The following is a 13,502-nucleotide window of genomic DNA, read 5'->3' as shown; positions in this document are numbered from 1 at the left end:
TGAGGGACATTAGCCTTGTCCCCGAAGGCATTTTTTGCCAAATGTAGTAATCATTCCTTGTCTTTTAAAGTATTAAAGTATTCATTGAAATAAAATTGTTTGCAAGTGAGGGGACAAAGAGGCTGTATGTAGCTGCGAACTCTCTTACAAATCCTTCTAGTAGCAAGCTCTTAATGATACCTTGACCAACTCCAACCACTTCTACAGGTTTATCATCTGCTATATACTTCTATGCAAAGTGTCAAATAATTTTTTATCTCCACATAAATGGCTTATGCACCTGCTGTCAAGGACCCATGTGTTTGTTTTTATTCCTCCTGTCTAGCTGACCACTTTCATACTCTGTGCTGGGTCTTCTCAGTTCCTTTACACACTAGACATTGTTACTTCCAACACTGCCAGCCCAGGCCCCACCAGGGGCTCCCATCCCTTTCTTGATCCCTTTAATGGACAGCGTTAAAAATTAAAGAGAAAACCCCTCCATTTTCCCCTCTAACCATTGCATGTCACCCAATTGGAAGCAGTTCGGCTGCATTGTACTTGTGCTGTGGTCAGCAACAGTGGAAATCTTGGGCCTCAGGTTGTGTGTGTTCTTATTTTGGTTGCCATGAATACAAATTATGGATCTATCTTAAGTTGCTGAATTCGAAGACTAAAACCGACAAAACAAGGGGAGCTACTCTTGACCAATAAAACAGGCTAGGAACCTTGAAGGTTGAGCCACAATAATTAAAAAATAATTTTACAAATGTTTATTTATTGTTAAGTGCAATTGTACTTTAAAAGAGGAGCGGCTTGATCCAGAGTCCTGGGTAGCCCTGCCGCCTCCAACAGGCTTTCTGGCAGTATAGGGAGGGTGAACCTCCCCCCAACCCCCCCCCCCCAGAAAGCCCTCCAAATGGATATGGGCTAATGGATAGAGCTAATGGATGTACGCCACCCAAAAGTGTAGCATAAGTCTGTGACCTGGGCTGCCACGTACCTGGAGACAATACTGGGGTGGAAGCTGACTAACATTGACATTGACTCCCTCTCCCAGCCACACTTCCAGAATGCCCTTGCTGGGCTGGCAGGGCTGGCAGCAGCACAGGATTGCTGATGCGGCACTTGGTGCCACATCCGGGTGACTTGGAGGGTTGCAGTGGCTGCCTGCTGCCAGATTGTTGGGGTAAGTGCCCTGTAGAGTGCAAATCTGCTGATGTGTCCCTACCCCCTCCCTCTCAATTGGGCAGTAAAAAACATACCCTTAAAAAGGTAAAATTTATACACAGAAGGAATCACATAAAACAGCTAAATTGGTTACACAGTAAAAAGGTTTTCAAGGCAAGAGACTAAAACAGGTTGTTTGTCATTGCCTGCCTGTGTATCAAAACTCTGGACTTGTGCCAACCCTGCTTAGCTTCTGAGATCTGATGATATTGGGCTAGCCTGGGCCAACCAGGTCAGGGCATGGATGCTCTAGGATTTACAAAAACTAGTTTTACAATAGAGTTTTTATAAATGATAGACTATTCAGTGACCTCACAGTTTTTACCAGAAGTGATGTCAGCGTGCTAGTCTAATGAATGAAAGCATGCCATTCCCCATTCTCTGATTGCTCCTGTGGCTAGCAACACTAAGTTTACTACATGACATGTAAAACAAACTTCATTAACCAGTTTTTGGCTTGGATAAACTGTTTCTGGGGTAAGGGGTTATGATTAAGGAGCCAAATTGAAGGGCTAGTTCAGGGATGTGTAATCCTTGTGTAACAATGTGTAATCCTTGTGTAATTCGGGAAACTGCATCTCAGTGAAACATAATGGATGTCTCCTGTTTGAGATGCAAGAACCTGAAGTCCCTTTTACTGTTGGAATGTTTACATGACATCTTTAAATTTATATACCAGAAGAAATGGCGCAAACAACCATTACAGGAAAAGATAAGGTTTTGTTTTATCCTTGGCACAAATACTGTGTAATAAACAACATTAGGAACAGATTAGGATGATGAATAAATAGCTGTTAATACCAAGTCTTAAGCCAGTTTTAGTTGCTTAATATTGACAGTACCAAAAAAAGTCTTGCAGCATCTTCAATATTATCAGATTGGCTGTGGCATAAGTTTTCGTGTACTGAAGCACTCATTGTCAGATGCATGAAGTGTTACACTTATTTGGCAAATCTATTGATAGCAAGAAAAAATGTTTACAACATTATTGTTCTTTTTTCTCACATCTATGATATAGTTAAAAAATGTAACATAGTGAGGGCAAAAAGCTTTGGCTTAAGCTGTATGGTATAGTTCCTTTGGCACAGCCGTGGCTAGAGTTGCCAAATCTGAACTGGGAAATTCCTGGAGACTTGGAGCACAGCCTGTGAAGGGCTTGGTTTGGGAAGGGGAGGAACCTCAGCAGGGCAAAATGCCACAGAGTTCGCCCTCTGAAGCTACCATTTTGTCCAGTTGAACTCATCTTTATATTCTGGATACCAGTTGTAATTCTGAGAGAACTTGGGGCCCACCTGGAGGATGGCCATTATTTATCTGATCTTTTATTATTATTATTTTATTTTTGATTACTTTAAATAAAATTTGCCTCTTTATAATATATATACATGCTTGATATGGATGATTCATCAAGTATTCTAAATCTTTTGCCCAGATACATGGGGTTAATTGATGTAATCCCCTTGCATAAAGGGGTGAGACAGGATATTTATTGGTTCTGCTCTAACTTATTATCTGCTTAAAGGATTTGGCTTCTCATTTGTCCAGCTATATAACCTATGGGCTAGTGCTGGTGGAATAGAAATTGCCACTATTGCTGTGTGCAGATGATATGATTCTATTATCATGCACTTTGCTTGATTTATGTATATGATTAAAAGCACTTTCATTTTTTAAAGTAAGTCCCTAGTACTTTTGGTTGTCAAATTATAAATAGAAATGTGCAGGCTTACACTTGTTTTAAAATGAAAGCTGGGACCTAGTACATTGTTGCCGTAAATCCATCATATCCTATATAATTGGTTTATGTCACGATGACGAACCCTCAGCTAATGGGAATGCAGGACTGCCCTCTGCACACCCATTAGTTCAGGGTTTGTCCTCACATGCAAAACAGTCCACTCCATTTCACCAAGGAAGCTGCCGTCACCATGGGAAATTATGCTTTGAAGAAGCATAACTTGAAAACCCTGGATTTCCTGCTCCCAGAATTTTCTTCTTAATCTGAGGGCCTCGTGTTCCTTACTTTATAGATTTACTGGCCGTCTCTCCCTGGACAGAAGGAAGAATGTTTTCGGAAAGGGAAAGACCCAGTGGTAAGTTACCTATCACTTGTAAAATATTCTGATGGATTTGCAGTAGCTTTTAACTCTACATTAATGGCATACTTTAAAAATGAATTTACATTGAAGACATTGTCTTCAGGGAATAGTTAACATATTGCAAAACTTCAGTTCCAAGGACTTTGTAGGGAAAATGGCAATTTGTATGAAATCAATATGTTTTGAGTGTATGTAGGGCCAGAGCCATCTATGCCAATATAGTCAGTAGATGTATTCGAAATCCTACAGTGATAGTTAATAGTCTCTTTGAAAGAAGAAAAAAGGAAATTAACTAATAGAAATTCACTAAGAAGGGTGTAACTGTTTAGGATTGCACTGTCATTATATAACAAATAAAAGATTTGGACTACTGTAAAACACACTACATGGAGCGGCCCTTCATGAAAAATGTGGTCAATTGTTTTGAACCTAATACACCTGTTCCACAACAGCTTCATTTGTTGCCCATTTGTTTCAAGCTCAATTTAAACTGCTGGTTCTTACTTTTAAACCCCTTTATGGCATGGGATCAACATATCTGAAAGAATGTTCTTCTTGGTAGGAACCAACTTGGTTTCTTCCAGTAGCTTCTGCTTTCTGTTCCATTTCACAGGACCTTTTCAATCATAGCCCCACTTATCTGGGACAGCCTCCCAAAGAAGGTGAGGAAGATGCCTTGTTTGAGTTTTAGTCTGAAAAGATAGCTGAGTTTCAAAGGGGATGTGCTGAAATTATACAAACGTAAAGTCAGAACAGTTGTGTTGAAGACAGCAGCTGAACCCATAATGCAGCAGACTAATTATTATCAGAGGCTAGGCAATGGGGATATATCTTGCCCATTTTGAAACAGCTACATTGGCCACCAGTTTGTTTCCAGGGTTCAATTCAAAGTACTGGTTTTGAATTTTAGAGTGCTTCATGGCCTTGGGCCCAAATATCTGAATGGTTGTTTCCTCCCAAGTGTTCCTATGCATCACCTAAGGACTGCCACCTGCTGGTTGCTCCCCCACTGGGCCTTTTCTATCCTGGCTATGGCTCTGTGGATTGAGCTTCCTGAAGAGGTGAGTGGGAGATCCATCACTGGAGATCTTAAGAAGCTGCTATAAGGCTTATTTGTTTGTCAGGACTTTTGTTGGGGTATGAACAACAGACATCTTTGGAGCATGATGGAGGTATTTTTTTCTGGTTTTGATCTCTCATGTTTTAAATATTACCCGTAAACCGTCCTGAGCCAAGAGAAAAGCTGGGGGTACAAATATTTTAAAAACTATGCTGGTGGCTTTTGTTGACTGGTGGCTTTTGTTGGCTAGTAACTTAGTGCTTAATTTTTATAATTGATAATAGTTGAAATATAATATATAATTGATAATAGTGATTTTATATGTGTTACGCTAGTGTTTAATAGTGTTTGTTGGGATATAAATATTTCCACAGGATTTTATCATATTTGTTGTATGAACCTATACTATGTTTAGTGAGTGCTGACAGGAAGGCAATCTATCACATTTTATCCTATTAGTATGGTTATACAATGGACACCCAGGGTTGTAGAGCCTATAGGTACCTTGGGAATTTTGAGAAAGGGTAGTCGGTGCCACCACAAAAAGTCTCCTGTGGAATGCAATCACAAAGTGTTGGGCATTTCCAAGATTGATTTAGGACCTCTGTTTTGAAATGGGCAATTTGCAGCCAACTTATGGTGGCCCTGTGGGGTTTTCAGGGCAAGAGTCATTCAGAGGTGGTTTGCCACTGTCTAGCTCTGTGTAGAATCCTGATCTTCTTTGGTGGTCTCCCATCCAAGTATTAATCAGGGTAGATCCTGCTTAGCTTCTGAAATCTCATGAGATTAGGTTAGCCTGGGTGGTCCAGGTCACTGGCAATTAGAAAACTAGCTCATCATACGGAATACGAGGGCCAATTTGGTGTTTTGCTCTTATAATTTGCATTATGGAAACAATTCAATTGATACAGACAAGTTTGTAGAAAGGAATCTCTAATGTAGCTTTTTAAGTTGTTTTGGGTATGTTTTATAGAAAGTGACTTTGACATTTATTTTTTAAAAACTTGTAAGGCTTTTTTCCATGCCATTATTTTGATGAATGGCTTTCCACTTGAGTATATGAAAACACGTGCACTTGTGAGTTGTAGTGGCTGCACGAACTACATATATCTGGAATTCTCTTCTTTAAGTTGAATCTAGGGACCATAAAACATACTTTAATTTTACATACTTCAGTTCTAATATTGGAAAAGAAATGTATAATATGGTCCACTTTTCCCTGTGTTAGCCAAAATCCTTGTTGCTGGTTGCAGTTTTCCTTTACAAAATAAACTTTATTAAGGGAGCAGCAGAGACTTTTCTTGGCATTCCGTGCAGTGCCTGGAATACAAATAAGCATGTCACACACCTAACTAGCAAAGTGGCTTACAATCTTCAGTCCTTCCTCTTTTTGTTCAAAAATACCCTCTGCCTCTCGTAAGAACAGAAGGAAATTTCCCAGTATTGGTATCATCTGAACTGCAAGAATCCTCTGAGTGGGAGGAGAATTCTCACAGAACTTGTGATGAACCCATGAGATCCTGGGCCACGTTTGTTTCTCCTTCAAGAGTGGATATGTAGAAAATGTGCAATGAATAGCTGGGTTTCATGAATTCATCATCATGATTCTTTTTTTTTTTGCCATGCTCTCTAGTCTTCACATTATTTGTCCCCATAAAGAATCAGTGAGAATTATCCATGGGAATGAAGACTGAAAGATAGTGACTTGTCCAGTGCAATCCAATTACTTTAGACTAGGACCTCAACCCAGATCTCCCAGACTGATTAGTCCCAAGTGATTATGTTGATAAAGCAAGGGAAAACATATTTATAGAGGTTGTTGCTGCAGGATTAATTGCACATTTTACTTCTCAGCTATTATTTCACAGTCATGCAAGTAGTTATTGAAAAAATGACTTGAGACAATGGGAAATTGAGGGGCCTAAGAGGGGAGGTGAACTCCTTGTTGACAGTCCATCCCAAAGTAATTGCTCCCAGGAGTGGCTGTCACTCATTTGAGTCTCCATATGTTTATTTTGCAGTCTTTCACCAATGGCTGCAAGCTTTAGGGTAGGCTTTTCCAATTCCTGTTCCTTGCTATTTTCGTTTCTCCTCCAACCCTTTCTAGGGAGTTGCTTTTGCAGAAGAAAAACACAAAAACACAAAACCAGAAAGATATAATACAATGTTAGACATAGAGATATAATACATTGTTCTTGCTCTTAACTGATTATGGGGAACTTGATTCTTCCTGAAACAGAGCCAGACATAGGCTGCAGTCCTAAGAACTCTTCCCTGGAAGTAAGTCCCAATGATTAAAATATGACTTACATCTTCTTGAAGACCTGTTCCCTAAGTACTAATACTGGGAATACTAATTCAGGGAATCTGCCGGAGTATGCATACATCAGCCAGGTGAATGATGTTAAAATGCCTTTGTCTTCTGTCATCCTGCAGTTTAATTAAAAGGAACATCTAGTGAAATATATTTTTCAGTGGATTTTGTAGCTTGAAGTTTTGTTAAATCTTTTCATCCACATGTTACCATAAACATCCTAACTTTTAAATAGAATCCTTCCACTCTTCCAACACGGCACTGTAATATATTTGACTTCAATTAAAAAAACTAATATATTAAGAGAAAATAATAAAGAGTCTCATAGAAGTTCTTTACTGACTTGTTCCTCCTCCTTTCTCTCAACAGCAGTTCTCTGCCTCAGGCCAAGCCAGACTAGCTACTGACTTTGAACTTTAGTACCTAGTCCATGAAGCACCTATCTTGGCTAATCCTTGTGAGTTGTTGATCTGTTTGCTCTGCCATTGCACCTTTAATGTATGAGGAGTTGGTCCTACAGATACCTTGAATGTAAAAGGGGGTTCTTTAGATCATGTCTATGGGTGCTTTTCAGAGGGAATTAAACTAAGACAACCACAGTGAACAGCAGAAATAATGATAAATTATCTGAGGAACTTCACATGTCTGTGAACACAGGAGAACTTGTACTACCACCTATATTTCTAAAGGAATGTAAATTGGTGAGGGAGATCAAGGCAGAAGAAAAGTAGAGGGTTGTGATGACTTCTCCATCTTGTGAAGGTCAGGATTTTATATGATATTTGAATAGAGGTAGTGTGAAGTTTGACCAGTGTAGTTTCCACCCCAATCCCACCTCACGAAGTGACCTCAAATGGCTTGTAAAAGCAGTTACTTCGTATGAGTGGTTAGGGAGACCGAAGAAAAGTAACTGCTATTGACTTCTTGAACAGGGGAATAAGAATACTACCGGTAATCAGAATCCTGAAACTATTTACAGGTAAAACAAGCAGCATTTGTTGGGCTTGTCTAGTTATAACGTTCCAGTTGTCAATTCCAGTATTCAGAGAATACTTATCAGCAAGCTTTTATTCTTGAGATGACTTGGGCCTTCCCAGAACTTTAGGAATGTCACGGTGTTCGCTCCTCCTGGAAATTCCGGTTCTTTAGCTAGTTTTCTCCTGAAACTAGGTTCTAAGACAGATATAGATTTCCTCCTCACTAAATTAGCTAAATTAGCTGGTTTCCTCCTAAAGTCAGCCTCTGAGACTACACAGTCTTCTGAGAAGGGATCTTACTGTCCAGAGGCCCAAACCCTACCTCCTAAAACATTAGCCATATTAGCTTCCTTTTTCCTTAAAGCCAGGCTCTGAGTCTTATAAAGTCTCCTGAAACAGAATTCTGCCAGTTACACTTCCTGGAAGTACAAACCCTACCTGACTAGAACTGAAGTTTTACTGCATTTTTTTCCTCATTTCCCTCTCTCATCTGGCTCTTCCAGCATTCTATGGATCCTGATTGACTGTTATCTGCTCTGTACGCCCACCAAACAGAAATAAAGGGGTAGAGGTTAGTGGAAAGGGCACTCTCTCCCTCCCACACACCCACCTATACAACTGGTTCCAGGCAAAGTTTGTATGTACATGCTTCTCTCAGGCCACCAGAAAACAGAGGCCAGTTTTTTTGTGGGGGGTGGGGGTGGGTGGGCTCTGAGAAATCTTTCACTGAACTCGCTGTCATTCCCACCTTTCACTCCATTTAATTTTATTGCTAGGAAAGGAAACTGGCAGAAGTATAAAAGAAAATTGTCTGTCCTCCACGATTCTTGTGAGATTTGTACTTAAAGTAAAACCACTTCATTTATCTGCTAAAATATCTTTCTATAAAGGATCATTCTGTAAGGTGATGCCTTGGAACTTCTGTAGCAGTCTAACTAGTTCAGTGATGGCGAACCTTTTCGAGATCAAGTGCCCAAACTGCAATCCAAAACCCACTTATTTATCGCAAAGTGCCAACACGGCAATTTAACCTGAATACTGAGGTTTTAGTTTAGAAAAAACTGTTGGGTCCGAGGTGCGCATTACTTGGGAGTCAGCTTGGTGGTTTGTGGATTTTCTTTGAAGCAACTGTGCAATGCTTAGAATGGGTGAATCACGACTCTAGGAGGGTTTACTCAGAAGCAAGCCCCATTTCCAGCAATTGAGCTTACTCCCAGGTAAAGCATCACGCTTTTGTTCTTCCCATAAAAATCAGTGGGGTTTAACAGCGCTTAACAGGGTTACCTACACTGTTTCCCCAAAACTAGGTCTTAGGTTTAATGCGAATAATCTCCCTGAAATAGTTACACTATTATCACACTGGGGGCCTGGCAGGGGAAAGGGGAGGGGTGCGGGCGGAGAGGGATGTAAAACTTTCACTTTCCAAAACCCAATAAACCCCCCACCACAAAATAGAAGTAAAAAGGCAGTCAAGGCAGTCAAGTAAGGCAATCCTAAGCAAGAATGCTGTGTGAGGGATGGGATAACTTCAGGAAAGCTAAATTTGTAGAGAAGCCATCTGATCTGCGGTTTTTCTTTCACATGTCATCACAGCACTTGACTTCCCACAAAAATGCAACAGGAACAGAAAAATAAAAGCAGTTCTAGCAAAGACCTTGATGTGCTTTTAAAAAAATCCTAAATGCATCTTGGTTCCTCCTCCCTAGGCTTAATCTGCCCAGATGATTGGCAAAAAATCTTGGACCTGAGCATTTCCTTGGTGTTTGGAAAGGCACACGTTTTGTTTGTTCAACCCCTCGAGCAGCAGCAGCCATCCTTCTCCAGCCTCCAGCAGGCCCTGCATGCACCCACCGCTCTGCCCTGCGCTGCTCTAGCGCCTCTGCTTCACTCCCTCTGCTCGAGCCTCTAGCAAGTCCCGCACGCACCGCTCTGCGCCTCTCTAGCATCTCTGCCTCCCCTGCCTCTGCTCCCCCCTCTAGCAGCAGCCACCTGGAGCACAGGCACCAGGCCTGCCAGCTGAGTCCTCCCTGCTCACCGTGGTGCGCGCACATCATGCTCAGCGGCCCAGGCCAACCTAGATGGGTGTGTGTGTGGAGGGGTGTTTTTCCGCCCCCCACGATGAACTCTGCGCACATGCCCACAGAGAGGGCTCTGAATTCCACCTCTGGCACCTGTGCCATAGGTTCGCCATCACTGAACTAGTTCATTCTGCACATTTAAAAATCTGATTTACCCAGAACCTTTGATAAGGCAGTAGTATAATTGCCAATCCCATGCTAGTTGCTCCTTCTTGAGCAGAATGCTAATTTTTGTGCTTTCATGGTTTCTTCTCATAGTTGTGAATAACACAACTTGGGAGAAGTGGTTACAGTTCCTCACTTTTCTTATGTATTGTTAACAGTGAGTTGAACTGTTCTGAGGTGAGCTAGTAATATTTATTATTACTATGAGATGAGCTAGTGATGATTGTACAATCATTTTGGTTTGCTGGCTACCTTTTTTCCCTAGACACTCTGTTAGACTTGAAGCAGATAGTGAAATCAAGCCAACTGGCCCAATGAATCTTAGTTTACTGAAAATGACTATATCATGTCCCAAACATTTCGCATGTCTATTGACTAATAACATTGCGGAGGGGGGGGGGGGGGCGGCAAGAGAGCAAGGAAGTGCTCTTTATTTTCAAGTGCTATCTTTTGCCTAAGAAAAACTAGTTGCTTTTAAGTACACTTTCAAGATAGAAATACCTGAAGACTTCTCTAAAACCAATAATTCAGCCAAATGAAAACAGAAATTAATCATGGTTGACAGGATTAAATAGCCTTTATTAGGACTCCTTGTTCTACTAGAAAAACAGCAGTGCTAAGTACTAAAGAAACAATGACTTAGGGGAAGAGAAATGGAAGTATTCGGGTAATTATAATAGGGGCAGTGAATGTTGTTGGTATATCTGCACTGTGAACCTGGGTAATTTGAGGCAAAATCCCTCTGTTTTGATTTAATTGAGAATAACAAGAGGTATAACTTCATTGGAATAGAATCTCAGTATTGCCAACTGACGTTTTTTAAAGTATTGTATTAATAATTGTATTATATATATTTAAAAATCATATTTTGATTTACATTACATTCAGTGAAGGTCTATAAAGTGAGAACTTAAATCATCTCCATTTCTAGATTAAAAAAAATAAAGTTAAAAAAATATAGATAGAAACTTAGGCCCCTTCCGCACACGCAAAATAATGCATTTTCAAACCACTTTCACAACTGTTTGGAAGTGGATTTTGCCATTCCGCACAGCTTCAAAGAGCACTGAAAGCAGTTTGAAAGTGCATTATTCTGCATGTGCGGAATGAGCCTAAGAAAGCAGAAAAAAAGAAACTGGAATCAAATCACGGGCCATTTATGCATACACTACTTACCACTTGACTGCGTGCTTCACAGTAGGTTTTCCCTTTTTTTTGTTTGTTTACACAGTGGATTGTTCCCCTTGCGAAGTGTCCTTAGCTGAGCCGGGCTGACATTTTGCCTGCCTGCTGCTTCCTTGTTCTTTCTGTGCAACCTCCATTTGGGCAGGCTGCCTTGCTGTTTTTTTAATGCAGTTTTTTGTCTAGCATTACTTTGTTAGACCATGTCAATTTCATGTCAATTTCAGGGTATTTTTGTTGTGTAATCTCCTTTTGACTTCTGTCAGTTCGCTTATTACAACTCTTTCTATGTTAATTTCCTTTCTTACAGCCCAATCTAGAGCCCAGGACTGTCCCACTGCCTCCAGAGGGCTTTTCAATGGCATGGGGAGGCAATTTTTTTTTAAAAAAACCCTCTCCAATGCCCCAAAACCCCTCCAATGGCCTCAGTGGGCTTACACTACTCAAAAGGGCAGTGTTTGTCCATGCCCCAGATGTCGGCATTCTGGGAGGCAAAGCTGGAGTGGAAGCCAACTAAGGTCAGCTCCGTCCCTGACCACGCCTCTGTAATGCCCCCACTATGCCAGCAATGCCTGTAGGAATTTAGGAGAGGGCTACATCTGGTCATCTTGTAGGGCTGCAATGATTGCTCACCAGCAGATTTGTCCCTTCACCAGGGTAAATGCCCTGGGGAGGGAAGATCCGCCAGCGTAGGGCCCCGATACCTCCACAGCTCCTCCCCCCTTCTAGGATTCAACTGTTAGTCTTTTTTGAAAGTATAAGTCATTGTATTTTTTTGCCATCATCTTTTATTTTTTGAAAAGACTTAATTTTCCTTGAACAGCTATCATACGTTAAAACGCTAATGTATTTCACTGCATTCGTATCATAATAAGCTCTATAGGTGACATTAGGGGAGATATTAGGGGGCTAATTCTTTTTTGTGTAGCTCCCCAGATTTTAAACTATCCATCTCTGATTATGTGGCTTCCATTTTGTACTATTTTGTACTATTCTTTCTGGTTTTGTACTGTTTTTTTTTCTGTTTTTCTGTTTTATTTTTCTGTTCATAAGTAATTGTGTAATCCTTCTTCTAAACCTTCCATTTCTAATTTTATTACTTTCTGGTCTGGGTTTCTAATCCAATCTGCAATCCAAACAAGACCAACTGCTTGACAGTATAATGTAGGATGAATTTGGTTTAAATCAAATCAATTTAAATCATGATTTAGATCACTAGTCTGTAAAATTTAAATCATGGTTTACTATATAGAGACTTGTTTTTGCTGGTATTATCTGAATATGTACAGCCAAATGAAGCTTTCTTTTTTTAGAATAATAACTTCAGATTAGGGTGCTGTGTGGTTTCCGGGCTGTATGGCCGTGTTCTAGCAGCATTCTCTCCTGACGTTTCGCCTGCATCTGTGCCAGCCACAGATGCAGGCGAAACGTCAGGAGAGAATGCTGCTAGAACACGGCCATACAGCCCGGAAACCACACAGCACCCAAGTGATTCCGGCCGTGAAAGCCTTCGACAATACATTTAACTTCAGATTAGTTTCATTAGTTTTAAAATTATATCAAAATTACTGATCTGGTTATACTATTAGAAATACACAGATGAATAATTATGAAATTATTGTGAGCTGAACTGTCTCCAGTTTCATTCGGGCCACCAGGCCTTTCATTTCTTTATTGCAGTGTTTTCATTTTACATGTATGCTTGCCTTAACCTTAGGTTAAAGAACTTCATTAAAATATTCCCTAACTGGGTCTCTTTTACAGCCTGCTGCCATTATAGATTTTCTTCTCCAAGGAGAGAATAATATAATAAACCTCAGGCTAAACACAAAAAGTTCCCAAGATTTGTGGAGTATTCTGCTCAAAAAGTTTCAATTTGATTTTTACTTCTTTCTCCTCCACCCTCACACTTAGCTCCTTGGCAGATCTATTCCACTCCAAACAGCCTTCTATTATTCATTGAATTTCTTGAAACTTAGCACTTAAATGGTAAGGGGTTGATTCTATATACATAGGTATGCAAAGGAACATTTTTTGCTAACTTTTTTGCTGTGAAGAACAACCATATTCTTTGAAGATACATATTCAGTTTTGAAAGCTGCAAAACCAAGCATCAAACCTATTATCTATGATAATAACTTTTAGATAGAAAAGCTGCCCAAAATATCTTACAGTAACCTCTGGAAGTCCATGACATAGTGAACAGATTAATAGAATTCATTTATCAGAAAATTTAAACAGCACAGTCTTTCTGTTCCCATTCCCAGTACAGATAGTTGGTCCAGAAGGATGCCATGCTCAGTGGTAATAAAAGCTGCTAAGAGGTGCAAGAGAATCAACAGCCACACTCCCTCTGTCCATCTCCTGGCACACGCCATCCACCCGGGCAAAGAAGGCTGTTTCAGTCTCATAACCAGG

The 13,502-nt window shown here is 40.4% G+C and overlaps 1 protein-coding gene across 1 annotated transcript in view; it reads left to right on the top strand.

The window, feature by feature from the left end:
* Positions 1 to 13,502, top strand: part of SEMA3G (semaphorin 3G) — a 101,283-nt gene that overhangs the window by 47,397 nt on the left and 40,384 nt on the right. The window contains exon 3 of the mRNA XM_048490611.1: positions 3,240 to 3,302. Within this exon, the coding sequence (XP_048346568.1) occupies positions 3,240 to 3,302 (63 nt within the window). The remainder of the gene's footprint in view (positions 1 to 3,239; positions 3,303 to 13,502) is intronic.

This window comes from Sphaerodactylus townsendi, linkage group LG03 (assembly GCF_021028975.2).
Source record: "Sphaerodactylus townsendi isolate TG3544 linkage group LG03, MPM_Stown_v2.3, whole genome shotgun sequence".
NCBI lineage: Eukaryota > Metazoa > Chordata > Lepidosauria > Squamata > Sphaerodactylidae > Sphaerodactylus > Sphaerodactylus townsendi.
The sequence above is the reverse complement of the archived record's forward strand: the minus strand, read 5'-3'. Positions and strand labels throughout refer to the sequence as shown.